Below are 18,743 nucleotides of genomic sequence, written 5' to 3' on the forward strand. Positions count from 1 at the left end.
CACCCCCCGCGACCCTAGTGAGGATCAAGCGGTTAGGAAGATGAATGAATAATTAATGTTATTATTATCAATGAGTTTCATTGGAGAGTAAAAAAAATATTCGGAACAGCTCTATTTATGATTCAGCACAGTTTTACACCACTGCAAACTGCAAGTACAATAATGACCATCGCTCGAACAGCATTATTTACCTTTTCAAAGGTATAATATTTAATATAGCTCTTATATGGGATGCCATTATATAATACAGGGATTGGCAACTGATGACCGCTGTTCACACTCTCTGGGGACCCTTGATTAATTTCCCCCAAGAAAAATATTTTAAAAAAATTACAAGCCCCCCAAAAACATTTATGATATCACACGTGTCACACGCAAGGCCTGGGGGGCCAGACCCTGCCCGGCACATCATTTTATGTGGTTCACGAAAGCAAATCATGTGTGTCAACTTCCATGATCCTTGCGAAAATCTGTACCAAATATAAAAACGATCTGCATAATATGCAATAATTTTGTTCGCCTCTTGACACGAAGTGGTGGTAAAATCCCGGAAAAATTTTGGAACCCCCCCCCCCCCCCCCCACACACAATTTTTACATTCTGAAAAAGTGTAATCCCACTGGTGGTGCCAACTGTAGTTGTAAATTGTAATGTGACCATTCGCCACTAGATGTCAGACATGGCTTGGTCCGATACTGCCCTATGCTACCACGTGAGCAGGCCTAATATTTTTGTGCAATTTATGAACGATATGTGGGGGAAAACGTAGTACTTCAATAATAACATTTTAAGTGAGTGATTTTTTTTTTAATTTTTTTTTGTTAATGCCCAGAATGAGTTGGTTTGCTGGTCAGCAGTTTTGTGCCATCCTTGAATGGTACCATAATTTTGTATGCAAAAAAAAAAAGCCCTTTGCACTTTGGGTGTGGGTCACAGTATGTCTCTTTTTTTTCTTTTGTTTTCTTTAAAGGGTAGTGCATCTTTTATACATTGAGAAATGTTTTACAAGAAATGAAATATATAAGTAACACATATTTTGCATGTATGCACATATTTCGTCCACATTTTCAATGCCATTCTTCTCATACATCTGGTTGGGAAGTTGGTAGTCTTAATTGCCATCCAGTAGCACTGATGATGAAAATTGTGGCCCACCTCCAGCATTGATTTGCCCATCCCTTATATAGTGACTGGTCGGTATGAACTTGCAAGTCAGACTCCTCTGCATTATTAGTCGATTGAACTATTGAAGGTAGTGGTTGATTCCAATCTTCGTCCTCATCCTGCATGACATCATGTAACACGGTTGCCTTTTTTTTTTTAAGCAAGTGAACGCCACCCTCATCATGGAAGTAATTTCACAGTTTATTTTAGTTTCAGATGACAGATAGTTATGCTTCATGTCAGCATGCATTAGTTTTGTTTGTTGCGTCGTATTAGCATGGTTGTCCCGTCTTTCACAAGCATCAGCCACTGCAGGGACTCATCAAATTAAGTTGACTTGAGCTGGGATGTATGAAATTAAATTGCACGGTTCATGTTTTCAGACCAGGAATACCAGCGTCTGAAGGTGGGGATGGAGTCTCTTTTAGCTTCAAATGATGAAAAGGTAATGAAACATATTTTAGGGGGATGAGCGATGAATGACAGAAATCGAAATTCCACCTGGTTTGCGTGAACAGACGCGCCGTATCGAGGAGCTGACAAGTCTGCTTGGCCAGTATCGAAAAATTAATGAACTCATGGCACTCACGCATGGTAAGAACAATTTTTGAACCCACGTTGTGTTTTCCTGAGTAAAACATAGACAGCTTACATGCTTACCGGTAAGTTTTCCTTTCTCCTCTCTTCATCCATTTTTCTACCATCTAGGAAGTAGTGAAGAGGAGCTCAGTGGCAGTGTGAAAGTCAGAGCCATCACGCAAAAACCCCACTGTGATATCTATAGGTCAGAGGTAAGATCACACAGCCCCCCTTATAACCTAAAAAAAAATGTTTCAAAGGTTTGTGTTGCTTTGTATTTCATCACAGATGTCTTTTTTTACATTTCAATAGAACGGCACTATTTTTCAGGGGGACCATCTTATTTAAGACGGTATGGTTGCTAGTGTAATGGTTCACATAGCTGACTTTAGCGTAGCTAACGTGGGATCAGTTCCTCCTCGAATGCGCTTTTCAGAATCGATCCTTGATTGACTGACAACCGGGACACGGTGTCGGCCAACTTTCATCTTTTGTGAACTCTTGTTCACTCTTGTTAGCCTGGAGAAAAATTGGTATACAAATCGGATCGACATTTTATGAATCGTAACAAATTATTTTGTTTTTCCTTAGATGTCATCAAGAGGATCTTCACCACTTATGTTATCATCATCATCACCTTACCAGAGAGAACTGGACTCATGGTATGCGATGAACACAAAAAAACCCCCAAAAAAACATTAAGATGTTGCACTCCCCACAATGTACTGTGGATCAACATGTTTACCCGTATGTTGTGCGCCATTTATTTTAGTTTTCAGACCCCGATGGACGTGTCACTTTCTACTGGCGATACAAGCTTGTTAAATGGATTATGGTGAAGATTCACTCCTTGATTTTCATTGATACAATAGCATGTACAAAAAAGGAAAAGATTGAGATGAGTACTGTATTTTCTGCACGATAAGGCGCACCTAAAAGCATTCAGTTTTCACAAAAGCCGATTTGAGTTGTTTGCCAGTTAGTGTTCCTATGCTATCTAGTGGCGATTATTAGCAGTAACCAATTGTAACCTAAAAGGGCGCTGCCCGACACTAATTGACGTGTGTTTTCGCCACACACACTCAAACAGACAACCACTTTGTGAGCTCTGCGTAGGCATTATAAAACAAAGATAATACCAAAAGCATAGTTAACTACTGACTAAACAAAGGAAGAAGGAGACAAGCAAGACTTCAAAGGATATATAGCCCCTTGTGGACGTGAGCCCACAAGGTTTGTGTGCCTTTTGGTTGAATCAGAACATTTGTATTCCATTTATTGTTTTGTAATGCCATTTGCATTCATTTGTCCCCGTTTGTGACCGGGTTCTCCTTGTTACAGCTAGTGCTGAAGGCTCTTTATGAATAAAGCAGTATTGTATTTTATTGTTTTCCGTTTAGCGTAGCTCCATCTACTGGATGCGTAAAGCAAGCACAGCCAGTATTATAGCTTCTATTCTCTGTCCCTTTTAATCCAAAACGCCATATAGTGCAGAAAAACGGTAAATGTAATAATTGAGGTCGAAACAACAGTACTTCTCTTTTTCTTTAGGCATCAACGCAGGTTGCAGTCTAGCAGTCTTGAGGAACTGCAGAGCAGATCTTTACAAAAGGTTCTCACAATATATTACTGCTCCTGTTTGACTGCCATACTGCTCTTGATCTAATTGGATTAATCAATACAAAGCATTCTTAGTGATCTTATAGATGTGCTTCTTTTTAACAGGCTAACTGAATTTGTTCTTTATGCTTGCATGTGTGTATTTGTGTGTGTGGTAGCCTGTAGAGACCCGACCAGATGAAAGTGAATCAGACATAGGGGGAGAGGTACTGGTCTACTGCATGGCATAACACAATCTAACATGCTGCTTTTTAACATTTGTTGATTGTTTGAAGCATAAAGGTCTACATACAGCATTTTTCGATCAAAAAAAACAAAAACAAAATAAAACCAAAATAGGGACACACTCCTCAATGAGCTGTGGGAAAAGATAAGATCAGAAAACCTATTTTTATTTGTCTCACAATGGAGAAATTCCCAATTTACAGCAGCAAAATTATGAAAGAGAGAAATAGTAGAACAAAAGTATATATATGTATATTCTCAACTAAATTCACTTGTTGCCGAACCTAACACAAAATTATCTATTTTATCGACACCTACGGGAGGTGCAAAGGCCAGTCAAGTTCTCCCACACTCCGGGTTGAGTGAACGGTGGCGCGTTTTGGCTGCCGCTGCTCAACCCGTAATGTTTTGTGTTTTTTGTTATTGTAAAGTGTCCTTGGGTGTCTTGAAAGGCGCTTATAAATAAAATGTATTATTATTATTATTACTCATATAAGACTCATATAAGCATCTTAACATTAAACCTTACATTGTGCACTGGGGCACCGTCATTTTGGACCACAAGCTGTGAAAATGTGTTCCTACAATGGAACCAACCGAATCAGTATCTACAAGGAAAGGACTAGACAGAACTAATGTTTTTTGTTCATTCTTTGACTGATTTAATTACGCCCTTCCTATAAACGCTAGAACCGTCTTAAGTCAAGCAAGTCCAACTTTATTGTCAAATGTGCTATTACATGTGCTAAAATATGTATTTTATGTCTTTTTTTTTTTTTTTTACATTTAACACACCAAGGGGCTAAATTCCCTTTACATAACGATACAGTGTACGATCTTGTTTGTGACGCACACACACGCACACAGACACGGGGGCGGGATCCACATGAAGTAGCTGTCAGAAGTGTTTAGTATCATAGCTTCCTCCAAGCTCTTTTTTTTTCTGTTGGCCTTTCTCCTGTTATTTCCTCATAGCCCCAATGACTTTGATGCAGCGCCCTACATGCACCGTCCCATTATGCAACAGTACGACATCAAATCATCGTCATGATCAAATGGGATGTGTTGGGCGCTGACCAAAGGCGAACACTTGACATATATTCGCAGTCATCAGAATTAGCAAAGGAGCATGTATCCCGTGCATTAGAAAGAGAATTACTTCCTATGGTACTCCGTACTGTTTCTTTGAAACACTATTGAGGCTGTGGCAATTTATTTAACAAACATTTGAGCCCTCCTATAAAAGAACAAATCATCATAATTGATCGTTTGTCTTTGGCAGAATGCTCACATGGAGCTGAACAAGTACCAGACGCTGCCAGGGAAGCTATGTCGAAAAGGTGAGCTCAGGACCAAGCTGAATGATGCCAGGGAAATAGACGAAGAGTATTTATCTCCTGGAAGGCTCTCACCCGTCCATAGCCATGACCAAGATTACAGTCTAAGTGAGTTTCTCCATCTTGGCTTTTATCCAATCTGGATTCTCTCTTTAGCCGCTTTCAATTTTGGATTTTCTACTCAAATATTTTATAACCCAGGTGGATGTCATGTGAGTGGGTGCCCAATTCCTATTTATTGAATACCGTATTGGTCCGAATATAAGACGGCCCTGATTATAAGATGACCCGCTGTTTATCAAGACTCAAGTTTGAAAAAAGACTTTTTGAACACCAAATAATTTTTTATACAGAAAATAATTACAGCACATCTGAAACAAATGATTGTAACAATATATTTGAGAGAAAAAGCATGTTATTTTGCCTCATTCAAATCTTAATATCTGAACATTTAAATATGTAAACTAAAGTGCAATCACATTTGTAAATGAATGGCTTCTGGTTTTTGAAATGTAAATGATATCATAACGTCTTCTCAGCTGCCGGTTAATATGGCCGATCTTCGACCCACTTTTCTCCAGATTATCGCTACGTTTCTCAATTCTTCGTTATCTTTTCTATTATTTTCTTCTGTTTTCTTACCGCTATTTTCATTTTTCTTCTTGGTGCTACCGCTATTATTATTTTTCCTCTTCGTGACAGGGCTTCGCTTTGGCCTTGGGAGTCAAGTTCAGCATTCGCTTCAATGATATCTGGCGCCATCTAGCGTCGTGAATGGGTATAATGTCTAGACCCCAAATATAAGACGACCCCCACTTTTTCAGTCTTATTTTAATGCAAAAAACACAATCTTATATTCGGGCCAATATGGTGTATATATATACAGGTATATATTTTTTTAAACAATCGCTGTATTTTTAAGTGACCCATATGTGACATTACAGTTTTTTTCATTTACTGAATACCTAAAACAATGGTGTCAAGATTGGGCAGCGACGACAGTGAAGTATAAAATAATAAATCAATTGATCATAATACGTCCTGCTTAAAAGGCTTGATTTCAGTTCACATCTGACTGAACAATTCCGTCAGCTAACTGCGTCTTCAACCGCTTTCCTCTTGTGCTTTTCTCATCCTCCTGCTTGCTTTGCTGTTGGATTTTTCCCTTTCCTTGTTTATCTGGCTACAGTTCGCTACAGGAGTGCCAGTGCTCCAATTTTAGGTACTGTATGCTCAAGTCGTCATACCGGAAATTCGTCTTCATTAAAAGGAAGCCGCACAGAAATGTCATAAGCAAAATCCAGTTTGTATTGTGTCCATTATTTACAGCGGACGTTCAGCGGTAAATGTTTATTAATGTCATGCAGGAAGAATCTTTTGCAATGCCAAAGCAACTCTATCATAAAATACCGACTCTCCCTCAGTGAGGCCGAGCTCAAAGCTGGAGGGGACGAGGGCTCCATGCTTTAATGATATGTTCACTTCATTGCAGGTTAAGTATGTGAAGTAACCAAACGGACATCCCACTCGCTGTCTGTGCCCTCGTCTGTCATGATCTCGGCCTAAGTTTGGGGCAGGATCATGTTGAGGAATAACAATCGACACAAATGCTAGCCTGTACACAACTCTTTTTAGGAGCTAGTACAATAATGAAAGCCACAGGAGTTTTATTCGAGCACCGCCCTTGTTAAACTCATGTTTTAGGCTGTGAAGATGATGACGCAGACAAATTAAGGACAAACACTGCGTGGTCGCTGCGGGTGTGGCGCGACCTCATTATTCGAGCTTGTCCTGTTCTCGCATGTGGACAAAGGCAGATAATGCAGTCGCATCTGTTAAATAAACATGAATAAGTCACTTTGCAAGTCATTTTTAAAACGTTAGCAGCCTTGCGCCTGCCTAGGGCTCATCGATTTGCCTATTGCCACAATCAATATATGAGGTCTTTTTTGGGTGTGACTAATGCCTGTTTTTTTTTTTTTTTTTCCCCCTCTCACTTTTTACTAACCTGGCTCAGGATCTCCGGGGAAGTATGATCTTTATTACACTGGTGGGTTTTGCATAATTCATCGGTGCACCACTATCAGTCAAGTAAACATACGCATAAACCAATCCTTGCCCATTGACTGTAATTGTGCAAGTCTCAGATGTGAAGGCTTGTTTGTTGCAATGTGCCCTGTGCTCCAATGGTAACAAATCCCGAGTGTGGGCAGGCTTTTCGCCCTTGGTCAGCTGGGATATTCTCCAGCCACCGTGAAGCAAATAAGGGGTAGAAAATGGATGGATGATGCATTTCAGTATGTCCTGATTATGACGGTAATGCGGAAATCTCTCAAAGGAGTCACTGTGCAGGTGATGTACTGTCATGCACGGCAGCCTAATTGACGTACTTCTTATTTTGTTCTTGTCTGATAGAATGTTCAGAGAATTTAGAAGAATGTATCTTGTCAGACCAGTCCCCTCTGTCCTCTGGAATGGACTCTCCTATAGCACTCGAAAACAGGAAAAGTCAAAGAGGCATTAAGAAGCTCTGGGGCTTGTAAGTAATCACATTAACACAGAGCATTTGCTCAATTCCACCACATTTCATCGAGATGTCTTTGATTACTTTCAGTCCTGCCTTCCTCATCATGTAATCTTCATTTTCTTGGGTGGTTATGCTTTTTACAGAATTCGGCGCAGTCAGTCAGGTAGTCCAGGTCAGATGCATGACCCAGAGCTTGGCGATTTCAAGAGGAGAGGCCCCAGAATGAGACGGTCACGTTCAGGGAACATACGGTACGAAAGACATTCACTGTTTGTCCATGGACGCGTGCTCGCACACACACACACACACACACACACGTAAATATAGTGGTAACAAATTTCCTTCCTTGCGGAATTGACATTAAATGTACAGACAAAAACCTCTGTCCCCTGTCTGTCAGCATAAGCTAAAATAACTACTCATGGTGCGTGCACACTGGACAAATTGGGATGCTTGACATCTAAAATCTGGTTGATCTGACTATCACGCAGTGGCAAACAATCTGGACTTCTTGCGTAATCGATTATTGCGCTTGCCCTATCGCCTTACATCGTAGAAACAGCCAGAAAGTCCCCACATCATCCACGAAGCTCACGGTGTACATGATACATGAGCACAGAGTGGATTACCAAATGGCCATGTTGTATGAAAATTGCAATTGTTGTTCATGCTGGCTATTACAAACATCTACCTTGCACGTCGGAACAAACGCAAAACAGTTGTCAACGCTGGTCCTTCTGGTCATTTAGTTGGAATGCCCGCTTACACACACATGCACCGATAAGCAACGGCCCCTAAAGATGAACGAAACAGAAAAATAGACACAAAAGTATAGTCGTTCCTACCGACTGCTGTCAGGCTGATGAATAAAAAATAACAATCATAATAATAATTCAATTATGTGAAGTAAAATTGTAAATAGTACTGCGATTTATCCATTGCATTCATATTGTATTTAATTGAAAGATGTTTGTTGTTTTTTTTCTCTTTCTTCTTTCTACATACATTCTTGCTGCTGGAGGCTGTAAATTTCCCCAGTGTAGGACAAATAAAGGATATCTTATCTTAAAACATTGTGAGTTTGTGAAAAGCAAATCACAGCCTACCTTAGTTAAAGACCTGACGCGGAGGCATGGGATGCATTTTGAACCCTCTTAACGACCATAGCCCCCATATACGCTTTTAAAATGCTTCTCTCGCACTCCAAATTCACATTCTTGGCACGCGCCCTCAGTGAATTATCATGTAACAAACTCTGAATGAGAATAATAATAACCATAAAAGATATAGCGCAACATCTCTGATTGAAGCTGCAATTGCTAAGGGCTAGCAACTTCCGGTGATGCGGATCATGCGCCACCGTAGGTTGAAGGTGACCTGCTTTTGTATTTTTTTTTTTTGGTGAAAAGTGAGACTGATAGGATGCTAAGGGTGCAAACCCCCCCGTTTAAACCCCTCGCGATCGACTTGGGACCAGTCCGAGAGCTACCGGTCGATCGCAATCGATGTATTGGCTCACGCCCTTCAAGGGTCTGCAATGACTTCAATAGCCCCATGCTACACCTCCAAATAAAATCCATTTTCTTCCATTTGAATCTTAGAGACCTGAAGATGCATTTTTCTAAGTGGAACACCGAGCAGGTGTGCGAATGGCTAGAGGACATTGGACTGCGCCAGTATGCCGCCATGGCTCACCAGTGGATCAGCAGCGGGCAAACTCTACTGTCTGCCACTGCACATGACCTAGAAAAGGTACCCAAAATGACAAAGAAATGAATTGTCACAGCTATTCCGCTATCCTTTTCGTCTTTCTAGGAAATGGGAATGAAAAATCCATTGCACAGGAAGAAACTCCATTTAGCCATCAAGACGTTTAATAGCAAGCAGCACGAGAAGTCCGCCGAGCTGGATTACCTCTGGGTCACTCGTACGTACAAAACACCGGACGCGTATTTTCTCACAGTAACAGTAAGACGCGAAAATTAACGTTGACGTAATGTTCCGAAGGCTGGCTCGATGACATCGGCCTTCCTCAGTATAAAGACCAATTTAATGAAGGAAGAGTGGATGGGCAGATGCTGCAGTACCTTACTGTGGTGAGTGAGTTCTATCGAAAGTGAAAAAGCAAAACAGCAATACAGCGTTGTTGTCAAACCACTAAAATGTTTCCATCTGTCTTCTCAGAATGACTTGTTGGCCCTAAAAGTGACCAGCCAGCTGCATCATCTCAGCATCAAGTGTGCTATTCATGTTCTGCATGTTAACCAGTTCAACCCGTACTGTCTCAAGCGCAGGCCTGGCACCGAGGTCAGTGAGAAATGCTTGCACGTTGGCAAAAAAAAAAAAAAAACACAATAATGGATGAGATGAAATTTCCATGTTACTCTGCTGCGTGTTCTTTATTGCGTCATCTGCCTATCAAGGGCACCTTGGTATGCTCACAAAGCAGAATTGTGTCCCTCCAACAACCCCAATGTCATTTTCTTTTTTTGATGAGTGGATTGCAATTCGCCTCTAAAGCCCAACATCTGAGTTGTTGGGACTTTGCCCGCCTACAATAACTCCTTAAATACCCAAAGAGAGAGACCTTGTAACTCCGCTCAACTGTATTTTTAGAGCACTTTCAAACAGCCATCGCTGCATACAAAGTGCTGTACATGGAACATCTACAACAAACAGTAAAGCAAATCGGTAATAAAGACGGTAGAAAGCACCGAGCAGCAAAATCAAGAACAAATCTAGGTCATGCTGAGAGAGAGAGGGACCGGCAACAGAAAAATCTCGATCCCCTGTGAGCCTCAGTTTAGTTCTTGGTACTTCTAACAAAGTCTGGTCCACAGACCTGAGGCGCCCGGCAGGTGTGTAGGGGCGGATGAGCTCAGAGAGGTAAGGTGGCGCGAGGTCATTTAGAGATTTGAAAACAAATAATAAGATCTTAGGGCGGCCCGGTAGTCCAGTGGTTAGCATGTCGGCTTCACAGTGCAGAGGTACCGGGTTCTATACCAGCTCCGGCCTCCCTGTGTGGAGTTTGCATGTTCTCCCCGGGCCTGCGTGGGTTTTCTCCGGGTGCTCCGGTTTCCTCCCACGTTCCAAAAACATGCATGGTAGGCTGATTGGACGCTCTAAATTGTCCCTAGGTGTGAATGTGAGCGTGGATGGTTGTTCGTCTCTGTGTGCCCTGCGATTGGCTGGCAACCGATTCAGGGTGTCCCCCGCCTACTGCCCGGAGACGGCTTGGATAGGCTCCAGCACCCCCCGCGACCCTAGTGAGGATTAAGCGGTTCAGAAAATGGATGGATGGATGGATAATAAGATCTTGAAAATAACTCTAAAATGAATGGGGAGCCAGTGAAGGGATGCCAGAGTAGGAGGTATGTGCTCCCTCTTACGAGTAACAGTCAAGAGGCGAGCAGCGGCATTCTGGACCAGCTGAAGGCGCTTAATGGAGGACTGGCTGACTCCAAAGTAAAGGGCGTTGCAGTAATCGAGCCACGATGTGACAAAGGCATGAATTACTGTCTCAAAGTGTTCATGAGAGAGGAGAGGTTTGGCTTTTTTTTTTTAATCACTTTTAAACTTTTGTCAAAAGACAGAAAGGGGTGTGGGGGCAGGGGGGGATAACGGTCAGTTACTGTAATGTCTGTAGATCTGAATTTCTGGTCTCTTTCATGGACCCGAAAGAGATGTTGAGACCAGCAAAATAAGCAGGATATGCTAGCCAAAAAAGTAACCCCTCCCGAGGAGCAAGTTTTTCAGGTGACCCAGAATATGCAGTCTTACTGGCTTCCACTAATGCTGTAAACTAGTTACCTGTCCAATGTTCAAGACAAATCCGACTTCAACGGACAGTTAGGACGGCAGAAAAAATCGTTGGCACCGCCCTACCCACTCTTGAGGACTTGCACACTGCAAGAATCAAGACAAGGGCGCGGAAAATCCTCCTGGATCCCCCGCACCCTGCCCACCACCTTTTTCAGCCACTCCCCTCAGGCAGACGCTACAGATCCATGCGCACCAAATCCAGTAGACACTTAAACAGCTTCTTCCCTCTAGCCATTAACTCCTTAAACAGTCACTGACGTAGTCACTCTTCTTGTACTACAAAACGGTACTACAAAACTACTGGTTACTCTAAAATGGTTCAATGATTTTGTTGTTTACGATGATACTAGTGCAGCGTGTTATACCGGAGACAAATTCCTTGTGTGTTCTACATAACTTGGCCAATAAAGATGATTCTGATTCTGATTCTGACAATTTAAAATTTGCCTATTGTGATTTTCTGACCACTATCAAACACTGTGCCCCCTCCACCCCCACCCCCTCAGCGATTTACCCTATGCATATGAGGCAGAATTGTGCAGAACCGAGTGATGAGTAAATAGAGTCACCATCCATGTTTACGTGTGTGGTTCAGAACCAGTGTTCTCCTCGTGAGGTGATTCATTGGTCCAATCATCGAGTCATGGAGTGGTTGAGATCTGTGGACCTGGCCGAGTACGCCCCAAACTTGAGGGGCAGTGGGGTTCACGGAGGATTGATCGTGAGTATGCTCACAGCGGGGCCGCGACACAAGTTTCAGGCATTAATTTCAGTGCCTTTTTTTTTTTTCTCGGAATAGATGCTGGAGCCTCGGTTTAATTCCGACTCGCTGGCCATGCTGCTTAACATCCCTCCTCAGAAAACACTGCTGCGTCGCCACTTAGCCACCAATTTCAGCAACCTGGTGGGAGCGCAAGCCCAGCAGGAGAAGAGAGAGTACACCGAGGCAGTTAACTACACGCCGCTCAGCATCACTGCCAAAGTCAAGGTGAGCTCGTAAGAAGCAAGTTAGGCTTACGCCACCGTAATCTCACAGCGTGGAGGTGGAAGAAAGATGAGACCCAAAAACAACAACAAAAAAAAGTTGCGTAAGAGGAACCCACTCCTTTCTCCCTTTAACATAGGAGAGAAAGCACCTTTATATGCACGAGTCCTCGTTGTGTCAACTCACTTTAAGCTCCACACATTTGCGGTGTGGTGATAAAGCGAGATGGGAACTCCGCTCCTCCCCCCTGCACAGCTTCCATGCTCGGCTTGCAATCCTCTTCGCTGTTCCTTCGGAGGAAACAAAAAGGAGCTTGTCCCTTACATGACTTGGAAGACTTTTTATTTTTTCCTAACCTTGACTGCTGCGTTAAAAATGCTCTCATAGCAATAGAATACAATGTATGCAATGTGGTTGGATGCATGAATTGCACTCATCATGGCAGCAGACGAAATGAAGGGAAGCTGACGTGTGTGGACAAACAACACAAGCAACAGTCACATGAATCTTGTCTTTATCCTCTGGGAAATGACGAAAACTGTAGTTGCTGATTCACTGACACTAGTTGTGAAAGTCTTCTTTGATTTTAATACCCCCACTCCCCCTCAAGTAGCACACAACAGGAGCGGCTATGACTTTGTAAGACGGACAAACTCTTTCACTCTTCCGTTTTCTACTTAATTATGTTATTATTGTGTTTGTGTAAACCAAAGTAGTATTGAGTTGTATTTTCTGTGTATAAAAAAATGTGTGGGGGGGCGGGGGGTTGATTAATTGGAGGAGGCCACAGCAGATTAATAGCATTCACATTTATTTCAGTGAGGAGTGAAGTGTTTTGCGTTCCAAGTGTTTGTTTCTTGAACATGTAAAAAAAAAAAAAAAACAGATCACAGAAATTTGGTCGGAAGTAAAAGATTTAAAAGACGGAAAAAAAACAAGTGGTCATCATTTCGCAAAGTTTCCAGTCCTATACCCCCCTTGTTCTTCATGTGTTCCATGACATTACACTTCAACTAACACCCTCCAACAATGACTACATTTAAGCAATTTCTTGACATCCTCAGTTGATTTGATTTTATGTTGTTGAACTGCATTGATATTCATTCATTCATTCATCTTCCTAACCGCTTGATCCTCACTAGGGTCGCGGGGGTGCTGGAGCCCATCCCAGCTGTCTCCGGGCAGTAGGCGGGGGACACCCTGAATCGGTTGCCAGCCAATCGCAGGGCACACAGAGACGAACAACCATTCACACTCACACTCACACCTAGGGACAATTTAGAGTGCTTAATTAGCCTGCCAGGCATATTTTTGGAATGTGGGAGGAAACCGGAGCACCCGGAGAAAACCCACGCAGGCCCGGGGAGAACATGCAAACTCCACACAGGGAGGCCGGAGCTGGAATCGAACCCGGTACCTCTGCACTGTGAAGCCGACGTGCTAACCACTGGACTACCGGGCCGCCCTGCATTGATATCTATTATCAAAATAACTTTTCATCCTTTAATATGCTACACCTCTTATGCCATCTGTCTCCAAGTGATTCAATAATATAGTGTGACCCATCGTATCAAATGCTTTTCTTTTTTTTTTTTTTTTTTGGTTAGATCTAGAAAAATCCCAACGGTAAATTCTACATCTGTACGAGTCCCTATTGCTTCCACAAGCTCCATTACTGCCACTGAGGTGGCCCGTTTTTCCCGGAAGCTAAATATAACAAATTAAACTTGTATCTCCAGGCCGCACCGGAGAACAAAATGTCTTTTGTCTCTTTTTTTGTTGCAGCCCAAAAAGTTGGGCTTCTCCAACTTGACGCATTTGCGGAGGAGGCGGCCGGATGAATCCACAGACTACGTTTGCCCCATTGAGTCCGCCGGGCCTCTTGAGGGCCATTCGACAGGGAACGATACCCAGGCACATCACTACAACAACAACAACGTCCGAGGCCTGAGCACCATCACGGACAGAAAGCCGGATCACTCCAGCCACCAGGTGGGCACCAACAGCAGACAATGACATTTCTCCACCACATCACGTGTCACAAACGGTGACATCGTCATGATTATTTACCAGCCAATCAGTACCTCTGTTCCTTCCTTTTGCTTGCAGCCCTCAATACCTCAGCCCGCATCCCACCCCCATCCCGTGCTCCTCAATCCTCAACCCAGCCCATCAGTGTGACCAAGTGCCTGGACAAGTGAAGAGATCTCTGTGATGTTCTGATAAAGCTGCCCGATGGCTCCACAATCCCCACAGCTGCCTGTCATGATGGATCTTGTCCGCCTCCCGTATTATTGGTCAGGTGCTAAACGAACCCAGCGTCGGCGACAGTGTTTATAAAAGCACTCTTCACAGTATTTAGCAGTTCTCTTAACCACTGTGCGCCAACAAGTGATCATTTTATATTTGTGTGAATTCACTCGGGCACCCTTTCTACTTCATATTTTCCAGCTTTGAATACCAACCACGTGCTTAAAATAAACCTGTACTTATACCGGTACTTGCTTTTATTCTCAGAGAGTTGTATTTATTATTTTATGTAATTGCAGAGCCAAACAAGAAACAGAAGGCTTATTTTGGAAACGGGAGCTGATTTTGTGCAAATGTCCTTACTTTACAGTACTAGATAAGCTTTTACACTAAATTAACGAATGCTTCTTTGAAGAACGCGACATGTTGTGTAATTTAAAAAAAAAAAATGCAATTTACATGAATAAGAGCGTGTGCGCATGTGCAAAAGTTTATTCGGTTCTTTACATTTGGATTAGTTTAGCTTTCGGCTCAAACTGGGGGGATTTAATTTGAAGTCGGAATGCTATCGCTATATCAACTACACATTAAAATCCTTCCAATAACTTGGTTTTATTACTCTGTTTTATTGGAAATGGTATTGATATAAACATTATACTGTAAATGGACACTTTACTCAAAAATCCATTATTAATTGTTTCCACTAGCATGCAGGCACACCCAAAAACGCTCTGTTGTTTTCCTAACCCACTCGGAGATTTGGGGAAGATAAATAGTTTGATTTATTTTCATCCCATGTTGGATTTATTATTTTTGAGCCACCAATTACATTTGAGTGAACTGAAGCTTTTTTTTTTTTTTTTTTTTTTTTTGGACTGAAGTGGAAGTAAATTTGATGGAACATAACATTAACCTAAACATTTCCAAGGAAATTTTACAATCACGGCAATAAGCAACAACCAAAGCTCTAAAACACTATTTAACCATATCACTAGTCATTACTTTACTTTACATCTTACCAGGCAGCAAGTCTGGGGAAAGATGGCAATTACAAAAGGTTGGCCAACAAATCTATTAACTCATTTGATCTCCCTGTTGCGCAGTACGCCCGATAGTGTTAATACTGCACGGCTTCCCCATGATGAGATTCCGGCTGGTGGACTAGAATTTCCTTGAAGCTGTCCATGTTCTCACTAAACTCCTCCCATGCCAGAGTTTATTCCTCCACCAAAGCCAAATGCCGCTTTTGCCCTGCTCAGACCTTCGTAATACAGTACATTTGGGTCTGGTAGTTGGATCACATCGGTTTACAACTTTGCCTTTCTTTTCACCCGAGTGTCCAAAACATGCGGCCTAAAGTCCGTGTGACCCTACCACAACATCTTTCAACAAATTGACATTTCTTTTTGATATTACTAGTTTTCAGTTAGTTTTATCATAAAGGTATACTGTTAATCATCGTGTCGTCATTGTTACTATTATTCCATTCATTCATTCATTCATTCATCTTCCGAGCCGCTTGATCCTCACTAGGGTCGCGGGGGGTGCTGTAGCCTATCCCAGCTGTCTTTGGGCAGTAGGCGGGGGACACCCTGAATCGGTTGCCAGCCAATCGCAGGGCACACATAGACGAACAACCATCCACGCTCACACTCACACCTAGGGACAATTTAGAGTGTTCAATCAGCCTGCCACGCATGTTTTTGGAATGTGGAAGGAAACCGGAGCACCCGGAGAAAACCCACGCAGGCCCGGGGAGAACATACAAACTCCACATAGGGAGGCTGGAGCTGGAATCGAACCCGGTACCTCTGCACTGTGAAGCTGACGTGCTAACCACTGGACTACCGGATTTTTTTTTAGGATTTGCATCAAGTTTTTTGTGTTCTGTCATAACATCCACCCCGTCCTCTACCGCTACATTGTTTATCCACACACGCACACACACACGCAGAGTCACGAGTTTAGGTTGGTTTCTTTGTCTTTGTTTCACTTTAGCTAATCAGTGATTGCGTCTCAGAAAAAAAAAAAGAAAAGAGTTGAGGACATACTCAAAACAACTCCGGATTTGAGACGATTCGGATATTTTAAAAATGCTAATAATAAATCACTACTTTTAAGTGTATGAGCATCAAGTATCACTTCAATGTGTGGAAAGAACATGCAGAGCTACAGCTTTGTTAATTTAGCATGAAAGAATTCTCTTTCATATTGGAAGGGAGAAATGAAAATGTGAGCTTTTCAAAAATATATTTATGCCCGCAAAAAAATATTAGTAGGGCATTAAAGCAATCGACGGCTTGGACCTTAGCCACGCGCATCATGCCTTAATCCTCCATCCTAAGTCATCCTCACTGTCATATTGGCTGACGAGGCTGCTGACTTCCACACAACCTGAAAAGCTCAACAAAAAAAAATCAAATAAACTCACACTTCATCACAAATCACCACTGCTTGTGCATGCATGCGTGTGTGTTGCAGATGGGAATCACAAGGGGCACCATGTTGCAAATCGAAGCACTTTCCGAAAGAATCAACAACATGACAGTAAGCAACAGCACACTGTGAAGTTTCTATACAGGGAAAAATCCAACCAGACACTAAGGGGGGGGGGGGGGGGGTCATTGAAGTCAGATAAGTAATGAGCATAACGGTCATGGATGCTGGCGTCAAATGAAACCCCAGCTTCCCAAACTAGAGCTCGGTTTAGTGGGCATCAATGGAAGTGAATGTGAGAAGAGAAGACTAGCTTCACCAGAAATTCTATTAGAAAGCAGTTTAAAGCTTTGTTTGTTTTTAAATATGTTTGGAAGTGATCAACTGGAAGTGATGGTGATGTAAGTGGTCAACTATTGTAGACATGTGTGACAATTGAGCATCACCTTCTCCGTTGTTTTGCATCACAGGTTAGTACGGAGTCCCTAAGGGGACATGGAAGGGAAAAAAAAACTGTGAGATCTCACAAAGTATTGATATGTCTTTGCGAGGTCTCGCAAAGTAATGCGAGATCTCACAATCCTTTTTGGTTGCGTAATATTTCCATAATAAGGCGTATTCGTTATTCCTAATCGGGCCATTTCTTGGTAGTTCACGGTGTTATTTAATTTTATTCTACATTGTTGTGCAGTCGAAAAGCACTGGTTGAAAGGAGTGAATGTCAATAAATTGTTGAATTACTCTACAATTATCGTTGTTGTCAGGACGGCTGCTTTTCAAACTGGCAATTTAAACGTAATGGGGAAAAAAATGGTTGCCGGTCTACAAACAGCATGTGCTTGTCTCAACCGGTTCGTGACACAAAAAGAAAAAGGTTGGAGACCACTGGATTAATGTCCAAAGACATCCCATAATGTTAAATCGCCCTGTCGCCCTGTCTATGTTTTCAAGAAGTTTCCCCCCACAAGTTGAGCCTCACTCCTGAAATGTTTCATGAACTTTGCGGTCATTAAATTGACATCAAACGAGAAAAACGGACATTTCATTCTGAATATACAGTTTTCAATAATCTCACATAGGATTCAAATTCTTTGCACTAAAATCTTGCTCATTCCATCCCAAATCACCCCACAATTTAACCATGTGGATTTTCATTTGAATGAAACTTGCTGGATTGTTGATAGTGATGCTTTAGTGAACACCTAATCTCAAATTTTAGGTCTATCGGAGCAGGGGTTTGGGAGCTACGGCGTACCGAATTTTAATTGGTTTGGCCTTCCATCTCAGGAACTATCGAGTCATTCTTCCCAAAACAGGTTTTGTTGGAAAGGGAATTCAACAAGGAATCCAAACTTGCGATCATTTAGAAGATTGTTGCATATTTTAGTAACTCGACGCTTTGACCTTGGATTTGATCTTGAAATTGACCTCGTGGGTCATGTCACCTAAACCGTTTTCCCACCATAAAATGTAATCTTCTCTCAAACATAGAAAAGGTTCACAACTTTATTTTTATTTTTAGCAGCAACAGGGAGTAAAAATATACATTGAATATTTATATATATATTCATTGAATATTTGCTGTACATCAAATATTCTATGAATATTCAATGAATATGCATTGAGTGTTGAATATGCATGCAGTATTTATTATACATTGAATATTTGTTTAATATCCGTGGAATATTCATTGCAAATCTGAGTCTATGGATACTTTGACTTCTTATTGCTGCTAAATTTAAAACGTATATCTGAAACTTATTTGCTTGAGAGAACGTGACAGATTACATTCCTTGTT

The 18,743-nt window shown here is 42.0% G+C and overlaps 1 protein-coding gene across 17 annotated transcripts in view; it reads left to right on the forward strand.

Annotated features, from left to right (window-relative positions):
• Positions 1 to 15,114, forward strand: part of ppfibp2b (PPFIA binding protein 2b) — a 54,262-nt gene extending 39,148 nt beyond the window's left edge. For 13 of the 17 annotated variants that reach the window (XM_052062024.1, XM_052062023.1, XM_052062025.1 and 10 more), the window contains 20 exons: positions 1,548 to 1,609; positions 1,683 to 1,758; positions 1,873 to 1,955; positions 2,335 to 2,405; positions 2,516 to 2,578; positions 3,295 to 3,355; positions 3,522 to 3,569; positions 4,871 to 5,033; positions 6,115 to 6,147; positions 6,943 to 6,975; positions 7,341 to 7,464; positions 7,596 to 7,703; positions 9,054 to 9,204; positions 9,268 to 9,379; positions 9,460 to 9,548; positions 9,637 to 9,759; positions 11,870 to 11,995; positions 12,074 to 12,262; positions 14,045 to 14,251; positions 14,369 to 15,114. In XM_052062024.1, the coding sequence (XP_051917984.1) occupies positions 1,548 to 1,609; positions 1,683 to 1,758; positions 1,873 to 1,955; positions 2,335 to 2,405; positions 2,516 to 2,578; positions 3,295 to 3,355; positions 3,522 to 3,569; positions 4,871 to 5,033; positions 6,115 to 6,147; positions 6,943 to 6,975; positions 7,341 to 7,464; positions 7,596 to 7,703; positions 9,054 to 9,204; positions 9,268 to 9,379; positions 9,460 to 9,548; positions 9,637 to 9,759; positions 11,870 to 11,995; positions 12,074 to 12,262; positions 14,045 to 14,251; positions 14,369 to 14,440 (1,994 nt within the window). In that variant the 3' untranslated portion in view covers positions 14,441 to 15,114. The remainder of the gene's footprint in view (positions 1 to 1,547; positions 1,610 to 1,682; positions 1,759 to 1,872; positions 1,956 to 2,334; positions 2,406 to 2,515; positions 2,579 to 3,294; positions 3,356 to 3,521; positions 3,570 to 4,870; positions 5,034 to 6,114; positions 6,148 to 6,942; positions 6,976 to 7,340; positions 7,465 to 7,595; positions 7,704 to 9,053; positions 9,205 to 9,267; positions 9,380 to 9,459; positions 9,549 to 9,636; positions 9,760 to 11,869; positions 11,996 to 12,073; positions 12,263 to 14,044; positions 14,252 to 14,368) is intronic. The other 4 variants (XM_052062026.1, XM_052062027.1, XM_052062028.1 and 1 more) reach the window with 4 other exon arrangements.
• Positions 15,115 to 18,743: the final 3,629 nt, after the last annotated feature.

The sequence above is a fragment of the Hippocampus zosterae genome, chromosome 3 (assembly GCF_025434085.1).
Source record: "Hippocampus zosterae strain Florida chromosome 3, ASM2543408v3, whole genome shotgun sequence".
NCBI classification, from domain to species: Eukaryota; Metazoa; Chordata; class Actinopteri; order Syngnathiformes; family Syngnathidae; genus Hippocampus; species Hippocampus zosterae.